Raw genomic sequence first — 16,893 nt, forward strand, 5'->3', positions numbered from 1 at the left:
CCCCAGACCTTGTCATATTCCTTGCCTGGTTGCAGCTGCTGAGTCTTAGCTTATTCTCAAAGGTCAGGGAAACACATATTTCCATTTGCCAGTTTTCTTATCTACCATGTGCTTCATCCCAAGGCACTGGGTCCACCTTCTCTAGAAGGCCTTCCCCCAGGCCCCTTTCACCCGGTGGGTGGAGCCTTTTATATCCTTGGCTTCTCATGTTCCAGCATTTATATAAATACTTGCTTTTAGCTTTCTTCCTCTATAGCAGCCCAGAAGTACTAGAAGGAGCTTGAGCTTTATGGTCAGAGAGTCATTTATTCAACCTACATTGAGGGCACCTCGGCCTGGGGCACTGGCGTAGTGATGAGGACAGACTCGCTCCTGCTCCCGTGGAGCCCCCAGCCTCAGCTGTAAATCTCAGCCATACCACTGCACTCTGTGAGCTCGGGACTGTGGTAGAACTCTCTGAACCTAGATTTCCTCATCTGTCAAATGGAATGCCGCTCCCACGGTGTGGGTTATGAGGACTCAGACAGGCACCTAATAGGTGCACACGCCTGCCAGCTTTCCTCTCTGTCTCTCTACGTGGAGGATCGTGGGGTGATGAGCTGTAAGATCTCTTTCACCAGATTTCGGGAAACACTGGTCCAAGTTTTACAAGTCAGTATCCATTCAGAATTCTCCCCATGAATTCTGATTTTTACACCTTGGTGTGTTATATACATAGCTTAATAACTGTAGTACATGCGTTCTTATTTAAGCTTGTGAATATTCTCTCTGTATGTTCATTCATCAACGTATAAGTCTAGTTTATGTCCCAAAGTGTTACACAAAGGCATCTATTTTTGCCTTTTCACACCTCCCACCTCCACCCAAACCATTGTCTACACTGTAGCCAGGCAGATCTATTTTAAAACCAAATATGATCTTGTCATTCCAGCCCCTAGAACAGTGCCTGGCATATTGTAGATGTGCAATAAATATTTGTTGAATGAATGAATGAATGTAACTTCCCTATCTAGATCTTTTTAATAGCACTTTGAACTTAATTCAGCTCTTGTCATTGGCTTACCTGAATGCAGGTCCAGGACAAAGTTTCCAGCCTTGTTGCTTGCTACTTGCCCTACTCCGGCTCTCCAGACAAACAACCCTAAAGGCACTATGTTAGTTTCTGCCTCAGGGATTTCATTTGTGCTGTGCTTTGTGGCTGTTTCCTTTGCCTGGAATACTTGCTGTTCTCCTTTCTCTCTTCCTCTTCCTCCTTTTCGTCTTTTGCCTGGCTAATTCCAAATTACCTTCAGGGTCTTAGTTTGGGTGTCACTTTCTTAGGGACACCCATCCTGACCCCTATATTATATTCGGTTAAGTTTTCCGGTGGTGTGCTTTCATAAGACAATCTGTACCTCTCAGTACTTAACATAATTGTAATGAATTAATTACTTATGTGATTATTCTTTAATGTCTGTCTTTTTAACTAGACTGTAAGCTCCACAAAGGCAGAGACCATGTCTGTCTTCTATCTTTCCCAGTGCCTAGGGCATTACCTGGAAAATAGTAGTTTCCCAATGAATATTTATGTTTTGCTAGGTTCCATATGTTCAGCAGATATCTGTTGAGCACCTGCTCTGTGCCAGCTCCTTGGCATGAAAAGAAGGTGGGACATATAGAGATAAACAAATCAAGGAATTTGCATCCAGTAGAGGAGACTGAATATGGATTCACATAACTGTAGCGCATGGCAGGAAGTGGAGAGCAGATGTGGAGATGAGGCTAGAAAGGCAGCAAGATGGTTTTCTTTTTTTTAAAAAATTAATTTATTTTTATTTTTGGCTGCGTTGGGTCTTCATGGCTGCACGCGGGCTTTCTCTAGTTGCGGCGAGCAGGCTTCTCATTGCGGTGGCTTCTCTTGTTGCGGAGCACGGGCTGTAGGTGCACGGGCTTCAGTAGTTGTGGCACATGGGCTCAGCAGTTGTGGCTTGCAGGCTCTAGAGCACAGGCTCAGTAGTTGTGGCGCACGGACTTAGTTGCTCCGTGGCATGTGGGATCTTCCCAGACCAGGGCTCGAACCCGTACCCCCTGCATTGGCTGGTGGATTCTTAACCACTGCACCACCAGTGAAGTCCAAGATGGTTTTCAATGTTGATTTCTTATTCAGTAAATTTAGTACCTGCCATGTGCTATGCTGGGGTTGGGTATGCAGTAGTGAATAAAATAGAGACCCTGCTTTCAGATTGTAGTCTAGTGGGGAAGAGAAGCTAAGAAATATTATTTCCTAAGCTGATAGGTATTTTATAGAGAGAGCAGGTGAACACATGACTTTAGAGTGGTCTTTTTGGACTAAGAGTCTGTATTGAGGCTTCAGATCTCAATAGACTGGGGTGAATCAGTTATAAATACTCTTCATTAACCATAGTGAAATTCCAAGAAAAGGGGCAGGGAGGTAAAGGGACATGGTTTCCTCTTGTTGCATCCGTGGTTAATTCAGGACCTGAAATCCTTCCCATGAGTCACAGACCTCTGGCTTCCCATCCCAGGGAGGAGTATATATATTTAAACATTACCTAGCCATTTGTAATGTGCCTCTGTCTCCTCTGGTTCCCACACAGTCCTGTGATGTACGTGGGGAGGGGGATGCATATTTTACAGATGAGCAAACAGGCTCTGAAAGGCAGACTTGTCCAAAGTTACAGTTTAAACTGGGAAGGGATCAGAAATCTCTGGCTCTCAAGTCCAGTTCTTTGCCTCCCTGAGAGAAGTGAGAGAAGGTGAAAAGAAACTTAAGGCACTGACTTTCCGCATCAATTAGGATCTGAGTAAGTTGTATTTCACAGAAAAACCCCAAACAATAGTGACCTAAATAACAGAAAATGTATTTTTTGCTCAGATAAAAAGAAAGTTAGAGGTAGACAGAGCTGATATGATAGTTCTACAAAGCTGTCAGAAAACTAGACATGTAGCTTCTATCTCTAAGGGTATCTCATGACCCAGGCTGCTTTAGGTCTAACCATTACATCCGCAGTCTATGCAATAGGAAGGGAGAACTCTCCTGAAAGTTCTATATAACACAACTGCTTACATCCCATTGACTAGAGCTGCTCTGTCCATTATTGGTAGCTTCTAACCACATGTGCATATTGAACATTTGAAATATGGCTGGTCCAAACTGAGATGTGCTATAATTATAAAACACACATTGGATTTCAAAGACCTCATATGAAAAGAAAAAGAGAATGTAATAAAATATTTCATTAATTTAAAAATTTTGATTATATGTTCAAATGATGTTTTGGCTATATTGGGTTAAATAAAATATATTATTAAAATTAATTCTACCTGTTTCTTTTTACTTTTTAAGATATATCTACAAGAAAGTTTTAAATTACTTAGGAGGATAGCATTATATTTCTATTGCTGGGCTAGAACTTAATCACACAGACAAACCTGGCTGCAGAGAGGCTGGATAATGTCATATTTTTTTGCATGACAGTGTCTTCAGCTGAAAATTAGATTCTGTTATTAAGGAGGAAGGGAAAAATAGGTGTTTGGAGTAGGCAATTAGCAGTGTCTGCCATATTTTTTCTGGAAAATTGGAGGACAGACCAAAAAACCCACATGCTAAATCACAGATGCATATTTGCATATTAAAGAAATAGCCAGCGTCCCTGTTCTCAAGGAGCTTACCAACTAATTTGGGAGACATACAATATATAGACAATAAGAATGCAATTGTTTGAAGTAGCCAAACTCTTGGGGTTGGAGGTGGAGGAGATGCGTCAGTGTATGGGGTTGAAAAACACGGTGGATTGACTTGCACATGCTCCCTGGAGGAGGACACTGGAGCCTTGGTGAGAGCAGGGGTATGCTGGCTGGAAAAAGCTCCTAGGGAAGGGCTGCTGCAAATGAAACTTCCTCCATTCCATCTTTTGAGATGGCTACTAGCAGAGCATGGTTGGACTAGGGGCTAAGGGTAGGCCATTCTTTTGATCACTTCTCTCGGTTCCTTCCTGGATCTTTAGGACACTGTATTCAGCCTTCTGCATGGAGCTGGCCTCCCATGGCTTTGTGGTTGCTGTACCAGAGCACAGGTGAGGGATGACATTCACAATGAACCATCATGGGTTGGGTGCCTGCAGTGGGCTAGGGTATAGGCTAGTTCCCTATAGATATGTTATTTCTAGTTCTCACAACACTATGTAAGGTAGGGATTATATTCATTTTAAAGGTGAGGAAACCAAGGTTCAAAGATGTTGAATAACTTGCTGAAAGTGACATAGCTGAATTGGGGTTCAAACCCAGGTCAGTCTCCAAAATCCACATTTTTTTCTACTCTCCTATGTGTGCCCCCGATCTTTTTCCCTATTAGCTAAAGGATAATCTAGAATGTCTTGGCTGAAAAGGAGGATTTGGTAAAGGGGAGGAATAAGTCCAAGTGTCTTCTGGTTTCTCTCTGATGGCACATGTATTGCAGGGATGGGTCAGCTGCGGCAACCTGTTTCTGCAAGAAGGCCCCAGAGGAGAACCAGCCCAACGGCGAGTCACTGGAGGAGGAATGGATCCCCCACCGTCAAATTGAGGAAGGGGAGAAGGAATTCCACGTTCGGAATTGCCAGGTAGGCTTATGCCAGTGGGGAGGGAGAGGTACTAAGCCTGTCCTCACTATAAAACACTCACTAAGAAGACTTTGAACTAACCTCTCTTGATATCTTGGTCATAGTGGTTCTGAGCTTGTCACATCAGAGAAATGAGGTATTAATCAAGACTCTTACAGTTGCAAGTGACAGAAACCCAACTTAAGCTTGTTAGGCAAAAAGGAGAATTGGTTGGCTTATATAAGCAGACAAGGGAAGGGCAAGACTGCGAGAACCAGACTCAAATGCCATTGGGACTTGTTTTTCACTCTTATCTCTGTCCCTCTGCTGGTTGGTCTCATCTGCTAACTGGCTTACCTTATGAGGTTGCATATGTTTGCCCTCACCCTCTGAGAGAATAGGGCTGTTTTGGGGTTGTCCCCCACTTCTACCCCAAGTTGCAAGTTGAAAAATCCTGGATAGAGGCTCCGAGGCTGGGGAGAAGTACCAAAATACGAAGTTCCCATCCGAAATACATTGCTAAATTTTTTGGGGGAGGGGCAATCCTCAAAAGTCAGGGTTAACAGGAGAAGTGGGGCCAGGTGAGTGCTATGCAGACCAAAACAATAGACATGTGCTATAAGTGGGCAAGTGGAATCCAGTACTGGGTTGATGATAGGAGCACTTTTGTGTCCTTTTGTTGTCAAAGTGCTTTCATATGGCACACTGTGTACCCATATTATACCCCTGTGTACCACGGGTAGGTAGGTAGAGTCTGAACAGCAGGGCTGACTTCGTTGTGTTCTTTGGTGGAGCTTACGTGAGTGGCTCTGAGGGAGCTAAGCCTTTCTCAGGGTGTGGGGACCGCAGTGCTGGCTGAGATGTGCATGGGCACATCATCTCTGCGTTCTTCCTCGGCTCTGTAGGGGAGCGAGATCCCCGCTGGATGGTTGTGCGGTATTCCAGCTCCCACTGGGACTGTCTGTTGCAGGTGCATCAGAGGGTAAGCGAGTGCCTGAGGGTGTTAACTGTCCTGCAAGAGGCCGCTGCTGGGCAGACTGTCCTCAACACCGTGCCTGGCGGGTTGGATCTGATGACCTTGAAGGTATGGCAACGGTTGGTATGACCTGGAGCACATTTTATTCATCAAGACTTTCTTGATGCAAATAACAGAAGCCTAACTCACTAGCTTAAACCAAAAGAGAATTTATTGGCCCAACTAAGTAGGAAGACCAAAAGCAGATTGGCTAGATCCAGGGTCTCAAACATTGTCATCAAAGCTCTGGCACTCTCTCCCTTCTCCCGGCTCAGCTCCACTCTGTGTATATGGGCTTCATTCTCACTAGACTCTCTCCATTAGGCAAGAAAGGTGGTTGCTGGCATATTCCAAGCCTGCATCTCAACTCAGCTCCAGACCTAAAAGGAAAAGAAACTCTGGTAGCTTTCAGCAATCTGGAAAGGCCATGGCCTGCTTGGGTCACATGCCCATTCCGGGCCAGTCACTGTGCTAGAGGGATAGGGTATTCTGGTTGGCCTGCCTACGTTATACACCCACTTCCGGGTCAGGGGAACCTGAGCACCAGGACTGACAGCCCCACGGGGCCGCATGGGTGAGGGAGTGATGGTTTGTTCCACAAAGGAAGGGCTATGGAGCCGCATACAATGTGTGTTGTCTACTGCAGGCTCGTTCCTGCCTTTAAAGGAATCCCAAGAACCCCCCAGGAGGAGAGAAACTGTACCCCCATGGAATTTGGTGCCTGTGAAGGCACATTTTCCTCCCCTATCCAGTCCTTTCCTCTGTAATTTCAAAAGTAGCTCAGGCTTTATTTAGAGGACCAAGAAATCACACAAAAGCATGAAGGAAAAAGAAACGGAATTTTTTGGACATTTTGATGTTTGTCCTTCCAGTTCTTTTAAGATACATTTTTTTAAAAACAATAATGTTACTCTTTAATACAAGCTGTTTTGTGGCCTTTTTCTTCATTTAGCAAAACAGTATGAATGTCTTCTTATTCCAGTTAATATTTTTCTATGGCATGATTTTTAATAGCCATGTAATATTCCATTGTATGAGTGAGGATGGTATATACATATATATATATAAATATATAATAATTACTCCTTTATGAGGACTTCCTATGATAAGAGCTCTTTTCACAAACATATGCATTGTTATCTCTTTACATAGAAAGAAACCAAGGATCTAAGAGGCTATGTATCTGCCCAGGGTTACACAGCTAAGCAAGTGGTAGAGTCAAACTTTAAACTGGGGCTTTTTGCCTATGCGGTGTGCCCCAAAGCCTCTTTAGAAAATATCTTTTAAAGGCTCTGGAAAAGTCTTCCAGGAAGAAACATCAGCCTGAATGGCCAATAGGTAAGGCAGGACCTGAAATCTAGAGAGCTTTGCCCGCTATATGGTGTATGTCATCAGTCCCCACTGGATAAGCAGGGCCAGGCACTGCAGTTCAGGCCTGTGGGCCTGTGTGCCTGAGACAGGCAGTGGGGGATGGCGGGCTATGTGTAGTTGGATTAGTTAAGAGGCAGCCTTTTGGAGAAATACAGGATGAAAAAAGCTAAGTGAATTTTCCTCTATCAAATTGAGCAAGATCCAAAAATTGATTACTCACCCTGTTGGCAAAGCTGTGGGGAAGTAGGCTCTGCTCCATTGCCAGAGTGAGTACAGATTGCCCCATGCAGGGCAGTTTGGCAATAGCTCTCAACAGCACGAATACACATAGTGTTTGACCCAGCAATTTCCAATTCTGGGAATTTATTTTATACATCCCTGCACACATGTAACATGACGTATGTACAAGGTTATTCATCCCAGTGTTGTTTGTAATAACAAAAGATTGATAGTATCCTAAATGTTCACCCATAAGTGACCACAGCTGGTTTAATAGATTATGGAACAATGGATGTATTATTTTGGATAATACTAATTGCTATAACATGTAAGCCCCAAATCTCAGTGGCTTAACAAAGAGAAATTTATTTCTCTCCCACCTGAAGTCCAAAATGGGTGCTTCTATGCAAGGGCTGACTCAGGGATCCAGGCTCCCTTCTTCTAATCGCTCTACCCTCTTCCACCTGTGAAACCCAACTTCACCATGTACGTTAAGCCAGGAATGGGAAAGAGCATGGAGGTTTGTATGGAAGAGTTTTTATAGACCATGCCTGTAAATGGAGATAATCACTTTCATATTCTATCACAAGACCACTATCACTCACATCAAGTCACAAGGCCACATCTAACTGCTGGGAAATAGAGTCTAGCTGTGTGTCCAGGAAGAAGAACAGTTTTGGTGATCACTAGCTGTCTGTACTATGGTGAAATCAAATGTAGCTGTAAAAAAGAATAAGGAAGCCCTTTATGTACTAATATTATTATGTAAAAAAAGTAAGATACAGGGCTTCCCTGGTGGCGCAGTGGTTGAGAATCTGCCTGCCAATGCAGGGGACACGGGTTCGAGCCCTGGTCTGGGAAGATCCCACATGCCATGGAACAACTAAGCCCGTGAGCCACAACTACTGAGCCTGCGCGTCTGGAGCCTGTGCTCCACAATAGGAGAGGCCGCGATAGTGAGAGGCCCGCGCACCACGATGAAGAAACGAAGACCCAACACAGCCAAAATAAATAAATAAATTAAAAAAAAAAAAAAAGTAAGATACAATACCACTTGTGTAAAAGGGGGGAAAGTATATATTCATGTTTACCTGTGTAGGCATAAGTAAGCTCTGCAAAGACCCAAGCAACTTACCTGTCTGGGTAGGGAGTGGGCAACTGTGTGGAAAGGGAATAGGGTAGGTGGGAGACTTCTCTATATACTCCTGATTTTAGAGTTATGTAAATATATTAACTTATTAAAAAAGCTGAAGAGGACTTGACCAATCCAAAGGTACTGAGCAAAGAGGGGAGAATTTAGATACAAAAACTTGGGATAGAAGTTGGGAAGAGCAAAGGAAAGCATGGGTTCAGGGCAGAGGCTGGGCAGCAAATCCTGGAGCGATTTTTTGAGCCCCTTAGCAGGCAGCTGCAGTGGTTTTTTATATAGCCATGTCCTGAAGGCTTCTAGGGACAACCAGAAATAGATGCTTGCAGAGCACGTTAGAGCGAGCAGGCTCACTTTGCTAGATAAAAGTCAGGACAGATGTCGGAGGAGGTAGAACCTGAGTTGGTTTTGGTACAAGCAGTCCCTGCTTCAGAGCAAAGTGGAGGGGCAGTAGGAGCGCCCCCATTCTGTCCTTGACTTGGCGCATGTGTCATCCATCCCTCTGGTTGGATTGGTTATAAGGCAAGGATCTAAATGAAGTGAGTTCTTATTCTTTTTTTTTTTTTTTGGCCGCGCCATGCGGCTTGCGGGATTTTAGTTTCCTGACCAGGAATCAAACCCGGGCCACCACAGTGAAAGCGCTGAGTCCTGATCACTGAACTGCCAGGGAAGTCCTGAGAGTTCTTATTCTTAACATGCTCTTGTACTGATAGGTCATATAATTTCTGTTTATTCATTTATTCATAGATATTTGAATATCTACCTCGCCCAGATATTATAGGTGGCAAGATTATTAAAATAAAGACGAAAAATGTGGTTTTCAGAATTCCTGCCTACAGAAGGCTGTTCAGTCCAGGGATGGCCTGACCCGTTGCTCTCCAGTGGGCAAGAGGCGCTTAATACCGTGGTTTTGGAGGTCTCGCCCACTGTATTGTGTTTCTGCATCATTGTCTCACTGTTTCTTCCTCTTGCCCCTGAAGAGTTCCTAAAAATGCACCCCTGTGTTTCTGACCTGGCTTTTTCAGGGCAGCATTGACATGAGCCGTGTGGCTGTAATGGGACATTCATTTGGAGGGGCCACAGCTATTCTGGCTTTGGCCAAGGAGACCCAATTTCGGTGAGTTTCCCAGTGATGCTGCTGTTAGCTCCACACACCATACATTCATTCAGCATGTATTTTGTGCTGGGTACTGTTTTGGGAGGTGGGGATTCAGTGGTGAAGAAGAAAGCAAGGTCTCTGATTTCATGGAATTATGTTGCTGTGGGAGGAGACTAGTAAACAAGTAATCAAATCCCTGGCACCCAAGTGCACCGAAGAAAGTAAAATAGGCTAATAAGCTGGAGTATGTGGACGCTTCCTGGAGAAAGTGACATAAGATAGACTCAAAGGCAAAGAAGCCATCCACATAAAGGTCTAGGAGAAGATCATTCTAGGCAGAGGGAACAGCTAAAGGCCCTGAGGTGGAAAGAAACTTGCTGTTTCAGTGTGGGAGGACCATAGTGAGCGAGGGGGAAGCGATTCAAGGTGTGATCAGGGAGATAAACAGGGGCCCGGTCATGGGGCCTTTTGGCCAGCGTAAGGAAGTTAGATTTTATTCTAAGTATGACAGGAAACCATTGAAAGATTTTAAGTATAGAAAAATCTTATTTACATTTAAAAACCACTATGTGAAGAGTGGGTTGTAGCAGGATAAGACTGGAGGCTATTTCAGAGTCAAGGTGAGAAATGAGGGATTTGCTTTAGGATGGAGGTAGTGGGGTGGAGAGAAGTGAAGGGAGTCAGGATAGGTTTTAGAATTTTCAGGACTTAGTGATGTTTGAGGTGAAGGAAAGAGAGGAATCAAGGTTTTTCATCTGTGTGTCCATCATTTGAGTGGAAGATGATTGTTCTTTATTGAGATGGAGGAGACTGGAGGAGCATTGGGGGTGGGGGAGAGTAGGATGCTAATCTTAGGGCCTTAGTGTTGCCCTTGGTGACAGAGATTACTGCTGGACAAACTGGCCATGACTTTGAGTTGTGGCACCAAGGAGGCTTTCCCTGACGTTCCTGCCACGTATGCTCTGGGCTTACTTAGCAGCTTGTGCAATCAGGGCACTAAACTGTATTTTGCTACCTTGTGTGTTCTATCTCCACTGCTATTCTGGGAGCTCCAGGAGAGCAACAACTGTGTCATTTATCTCTAGATCCACAGCACAAGGCTAAGCACATAGTAGGTACTTGATGAGGTGAATGAACGAATGAGTAAATGAATGAAGTGCCATTCTGTGTGACTCAAGTCAGCTGCCTGAGAGTAGATCCAAGAGAAGGAGGAGGTCTGATCCTTGTTTTCAGAGAGTTTAAAAATCTAGAAGGATTTTTGGCGACAGGTAAAAGTGATCTCTAACCAAGATCCTAACTGAAGGGTATGGGCCCTGGTTCCCCTTCCTCGCTTTCTGAGCTTTTACCCCGCTGAAGGGAGAACTACCCTAACTGTTCTTGCTTGAGTTTCTACATGGCAGCTCCACATGTCTGGTCCTGTTCCAGGTGTGCTGTGGCTCTGGATGCTTGGATGTTTCCTCTGGAACGTGACTTTTACCCCACGGCCCGAGGCCCTATATTTTTCATCAATGCTGAGAAATTCCAGACAATGGAGAGCGTCAACTTGATGAAGAAGATTTGTGCCCAGCATGACCAATCCAGGATCATAACTGTCCTGTGAGTAAACTCCAAGGTCATGATCCCCAGTGTCCTCTCCATTTTCTACTCAGCTGTGGCTCCCGTAATTTCCTCTAAATTATCCAGAAGTTCTACCCATTGATAGAATACATGAATACCTCCTGAATTTCAAAATCTTAATTCCTTTGGAATTTCATATCTGTCCTTCTTCTCCACTTAGCTCCACCTACAGTGATTTATTCACTAGTTTATATGACTTTATGACAGGGTATTATGGGATTATGTGTTAGAGAGGAAGAGGTGTGGGTCTGGGTGGACTCCAGGAATCTCTAATCTCATTTGGGAATTTTACTGAGTCTTTTGAAGAGTCTGGATATAGTAGACCTTTGACACTCACAAGATGGATTTTTAGAGACCTTCCTGAATACCTAAATTCAGGTATCTTCCATGAGCCATCTATTCTCTGCCTGAGAGAAACCACATTCTCTTCACTTCCATCATCAACACTGTCAGATGGTTTGATTTTAGGAGACATTCTTCACAGAGAGAAGATTTTGAGTGACTTTAAGAAATGAACTTTAGGGCTTCCCTGGTGGCGCAGTGGTTAAGAATCTGCCTGCCAATGCAGGGGACACGGGTTCAAGCCCTGGAAGATCCCACATGCCGCAGAGCGACTAAGCCCATGCACCGCACCTCGAGCCTGTGGGCCACAACTACTGAGCCCGTGTGCCACAACTACTGAAGCCCACACGCCTAGAGCCCGTGCTCCACAACAAAAGAAGCCACCACAATGAGAAGCCTGCGCACTGAAACAAAGAGTAGCCCCTGCTCGTCACAACCAGAGAAAAGCCCACGTGCGGCAACGAAGACCCAACGCAGCCAAAAATAAATAAAATAAAATAAAATAAATAAATTTATAAAAAAAAAAAGAAATGAACTTTACATAGGAAGTGGCTTAGAGCTACAGGTGCAGGGCTAAAGTCTCACTGACAAGTCTCTGACTTGGTCCTGCCCTGTACTTGAGCCAGATAGCCCACATGATTCAAGGATTGCAGGTCCTATTTCAGCGAAATGACAAGTAACTACATGTCATGGACCTATGGACTCATTCAGGTGGTTGAAATGCCAGATCCAAAGCCCGGACTGCTAGGGTCTGCTCAGTAGGCCATGGCTTCTTCCCTTGCCCATCTTGGCCCAGGCTGTTTTCCTTGGGGCCAGCCCCTCTCCTTTCATTTTGATTTCATGGCAGAAGAGGACTGCTTGACAGTTTCCCTAAGCCATTCAGATCCAGGATACCCGTGACCTCTGGAGGGGAGGGAGAGCATTTGGGTAGGGGTACACAAAAACTGCGGATTTAGCTCTTTTTTTAAAAAAAATAAATTTATTTTATTTATTTATTTTTGGCTGCGTTGGGTCTTTGTTGCTGCACGCAGACTTTCTCTAGTTGTGGAGAGTGGGGACTATTCTTCGTTGCAGTTCACGTGCCTCACATTGCAGTGGCTTCTCTTGCTGTGGAGCACAGGCTCTAGGCATGCGGACTTAAGTAGTTGTGGCACGTGAGCTCAGTAGTTATGGCTCACAGGCTCTGGAGCGCAGGGTCAGTAGTTGTGGCTCATGGGCTTAGTTGCTCCACGGCATGTGGGATCTTCCCAGACCAGGGATCGAACCCATGTCCCCTGCATTGGCAGGCGGATTCTTAACCACTGCGCCACCAGGGAAGTCCCTGGATTTAACTCATGACAATATATTATTTCTTAAACTGAGTGCTGGATACTCAAGTATCCATTATATTTTTCTTTATACTTTCATATGTGCCTTAGATAATCCATTTTAAAGTCAGTTTTTCTGCATGATATCAAATAGAGTTTAACATTTAGATTTTCCTTCCCTCATTGAATTGACTAGTAAATTTAGTTATGAGTAATTTAGCTAGAAATGAACCTAGTGAGAATTTCACCTTCAAATTAAGTGCATTTGATGTCAAAGGACTTAAATTCTGATCCAGAAACACTCTTTTACAAGCACTTGCCCTAACTTTTCTGATTACTTAATGGCAAGTTATTTCTTTTTCCTGTTTACTTTGTGTACAGTTCTGAGCTAAAGATGGAGCTGATAAGTTTTGTGAATGTTCAGAAGTCACTGGGTAAAAACCATGGGGTGATAGTTTATAATAACGTGGGAATGGCAAGTCTGTGATAGTTTATAATAACGTGGGAATGGCAGGTGCTGCAGACCTCGCCTCAATGCCCCACCCGCTCTCCAGCTGACTCCACCTTTTCCCTGCATAGTCCGGCCTTATGGTCTAGGAGTTGAAGCAGCTTTGAAGGCAGGTATACCTCCTTTCAAATCCTAGCTCCATCCCTTACTAGCTGTGTGAACTTGGGCAGATCATTTCTCTCCTCTGGTCTGTCAAAGAGGAAAATACTTCCCTTACAAGATAGTTGTGAAAATTAAGTGAGATAATGCATGTAAAGCACCTTGCACATTGTAGGTGCTTAAATATTTATGTGCCCTAGCCTCCAGAGCCCTACCAGATACTTGTTTTTCTTTTCTTTTAGTGGTTCTGTTCATCGGAGTCAAACTGACTTTGCTTTTGTGGCTGGTAACTGGATTGGTAAATTCTTCTCCACTCAAGCCCATGGGAGCTTGGACCCCTATAAAGGTCAGGAGACTGTGGTGCGGGCCATGCTGGCCTTCCTGCAGAAGCACCTCGGTAAGGAGAGAACTGGGGCTCGTGGGGCAGCTGGGGGGGGTCTCTTAGATTTCCCTGCACAGTGGTGTATACTGACATGTCTCGGATCAGGGAGATTTATGCCAAAACGTGAGTGAAGAAGAGAGTTACATAGAATTCTAGAAAGAACACTTAGCTGAAAGTTTGGAGATCCTGATTCTGTCTCTTACCACCTGAATGACCTTGGCCTAGTCATTTAACTTTTCTGAGCCTTGGTTTCCTCACTGTAAATGGAACATTCACGTCTCTCTACTCCGCTACCTCTGTTCTAACTCATTAGCACTCACCTTATCTGTGCTGTGGAGGAGGTTATGATGATAGGTGGGCTAAATTGTGGAAATGCTATTTAAAAAAAGAAAAAGCATAGAAGGATGACGACTCATGTCATAAATCACAGGCCAGCAAATGGCAAGACCTGTAGAGGTATCTGGTCCAGCCTCCCACCCAGAGAAGACATCCTCTCATTATCTTCCCTGCTGTGTGGTCACGCAGCATGGAGAGTGCGCTGCTCTGAGGGTCAGCCCTCTCCGTCACTGGAAACTTCAATAGTTTTAAGAATTGATATTCTAGTTAGGCTTTTTTTGGTTACAAGGACTAGAGATCCACTAATTTACCTCGAGAAGAAAGGAGAGTTTGTTTATGAGAGTACACCTGGCCAGGCAGGGAAGGGAAAAGTTACGGGAACCGAGGTAGCTTGTAGGACTGACTTCTCTCTGTCTCTCTCTTGGGCTCAGTCTCTCTGTCTCTTCCTCTCATGACATCTCTGTTTCTCTTTGCTCCGGTCTGCATTTTTCCTCTTTCCCGTCTGTACTTTTACTCTTGCTGAGAGCATCTGCGTATTCACTGTTTCTGCTTCCTCATCACTTCGGTTGGCTTGAACCGCTTGCGGCTTGTTCTCTCTCCCCGTGGCATCCTTTCATCTTCAGCTCCCTCTGCTCAGCGCCATACTTCTGGGATTTCTTAGACCAGATTGCCAAGAGAAACAACTTGGTTGTACCAGCTCATCTTTACCTGCCGAAACACGTTGTAGGCCACTGCCCAACCCGGGCCCGGAGCTCTCTTGATCAGATGTCCCTTTCTGATCCAGTCAGAACGGAGTAGGCTACCATTATCTGTGCAGGGCTGATCCCTCAGCAGGTGCTGGGTGTAAGGCAGCTTCCTTCAGAAGGGAAGTTAGGTTTGACCTAACTCTAACCTAAGACCAAGATCTGATTCTTTGTAACTCCTCCCCACTTGCCCTGGGTATCCCCTCAAGAGCTACCCCGAGAAGCCTCAGACCGCTGTACATGGCAGCTCTTTAGATATTTGAAGTCACCTATGGTGTCCTCTCTGAGTTTTCTGTTCATTAAGCTAAATGTGCCTGGTACCTCCACCTGTTCCCTGTGCAGTTTCCCTTGGGGCCATTTATTTCCCCCTTTGGATGTGCTGTTTGTTGGTGTGCCTTTTAACATGTGCTGCCCTGACTTGAACACGACATGCCTGATGGGGTCTGGCCAGTGCCTGGTACAGCAGGACTGTCACCTCTGAGCTCTGGACACTAGACTTCTAGTTGGATGGCCTGAGTGTATTAACCTTTCCACCAAGTGCTAAACAAATCTGATTTGGATTGAGTTTGCTTTTAAAATGTATCTGTCCTATTTTGAATGTATTGACTTTTTGAACCTAAATTTACATTTTAATATTTATGCCTGTTCACTTCATCTTGCTCATCATGAGCCATTGTGCCAGCATGGGTTTAGAGCCTTTAGGGTTAATAGAGACCTTAGAGCATCATTCTTATCACTTGGTAGGAGAGGAATGGGTCCATGTCTCAAGACTTTAATGGGGCCTGATTACACGGTCCTCAGCCCACTTTCCCTGTTTCCTCTTAGGCATCATATCATTAGGGAAGAGCTAAAGATGACAGGGGAGCCCACCATGGCATGATTGCTCTCCCTTGAGTAGCAATGTCCGTTGAGCTAAGATACTCACTATTGGAGACCAGCAGAAGATTAGGAGAGTCTTAGATTGTAGGAAGATTGTTGAGGACGTGCTTTATGCCAGGCCTTCTGCTAAGTACTTTAGTTACATTAGCATGTATAATCCTGCAGATGGCCCTTTCCAATGGGTGCTTTTATTATTAACTCCATTTTACAGACGAGGATACTAAAGCTTAGAAAATTTGAGTAATTCATCCAAGGTTATCTGGTTAGTAAGTGGCAAAACCAGAATGCCCCCTCGGCTGTCTGATTCGAAAGCGCAGGTGCTTCATTGCTGCACTGTTCTGGCAGTGGCTCTGCTGACCCAGGGATGCACTGAGTCTTCGGGAGACACAGAGGACAGGCCCTAACTCTGACGGAATGGAAAGGACAGCTAGGAAAGGAGGCTCCCTAGACAAAATGATGCTTGTCTTTAATGTTAGAGATGAGTAACGCTCGCTAGGCAGGGAGGGGCCAAGGGTCTTCTAGACAGAGGCACAAAGACTGGTGTGGGCTTGGTCAGTTTTGAGAAGCTGTGTTTAGTGTATCTGGAGTTCAGGATAGTGAATTGTTGGAAGATAAAGGTAGAGAAGTGGGCAGAAACCAGATCTAGAAGCCCATGTATTTGCTGAAATAAGTTTGAATTTTTAAAAAAATTTTTTAAATTTATTTTTTTTAAACATCTTTATTGAAGTATAATTGCCTTACAATGGTGTGTTAGCTTCTGCTTTATAACAAAGTGAATCAGTTATACATATACAATATGTTCCCATATCTCTTCCCTCTTGCATCTCCCTCCCTCCCACCCTAAATTTATTTTTTATTTATTTTTGGCTGCGTTGGGTCTTCGTTGCTGCGTGCGGGCTTCCTCTAGTTGTGGCAAGCGGGAGCTACTCTTCGTTACAGTGCACGTGCTTCTCATTGCGGTGGCTTTTCTTGTTGTGGAGCACGGGATCTAGGTGCACGGGCTTCAGTAGTTGTGGCTCGTGAGCTCTAGAGTGCAGGCTCAGTAGTTGTGGTGCACAGGCTTAGTTGCTCCACAGCATGTGGGATCTTCCCAGACCAGGGATCGAACCCATGTCCCCTACATTGGCAGGCGGATTCTTAACCACTGCACCACCAGGGAAGTCCCATAAGTTTGAATTGGGCTGTGAGTGTCCTTGGTGGGTTCTAAGCAAGGGATTGTCATGATTAGACTTGTGTTTGTAGTCTGGCT

General features: G+C 44.7%; 1 protein-coding gene across 6 annotated transcripts in view; it reads left to right on the forward strand.

The window, feature by feature from the left end:
• The window catches only part of PAFAH2 (platelet activating factor acetylhydrolase 2), a 40,462-nt gene that overhangs the window by 8,095 nt on the left and 15,474 nt on the right, over positions 1-16,893 (forward strand). For 5 of the 6 annotated variants that reach the window (XM_082423217.1, XM_082423218.1, XM_082423219.1 and 2 more), the window contains exons 5-10: positions 4,008-4,076; positions 4,460-4,601; positions 5,551-5,664; positions 9,358-9,449; positions 10,857-11,027; positions 13,547-13,701. In XM_082423217.1, the coding sequence (XP_082279343.1) occupies positions 4,008-4,076; positions 4,460-4,601; positions 5,551-5,664; positions 9,358-9,449; positions 10,857-11,027; positions 13,547-13,701 (743 nt within the window). Of the gene's footprint in view, positions 1-29; positions 2,805-4,007; positions 4,077-4,459; positions 4,602-5,550; positions 5,665-9,357; positions 9,450-10,856; positions 11,028-13,546; positions 13,702-16,893 lie in introns of those variants that run through there. The other variant, XM_082423221.1, reaches the window with a different exon arrangement.

Source organism: Balaenoptera physalus, assembly GCF_965194825.1.
Source record: "Balaenoptera physalus genome assembly, chromosome: 1".
In the NCBI taxonomy this organism is placed as follows: domain Eukaryota; kingdom Metazoa; phylum Chordata; class Mammalia; order Artiodactyla; family Balaenopteridae; genus Balaenoptera; species Balaenoptera physalus.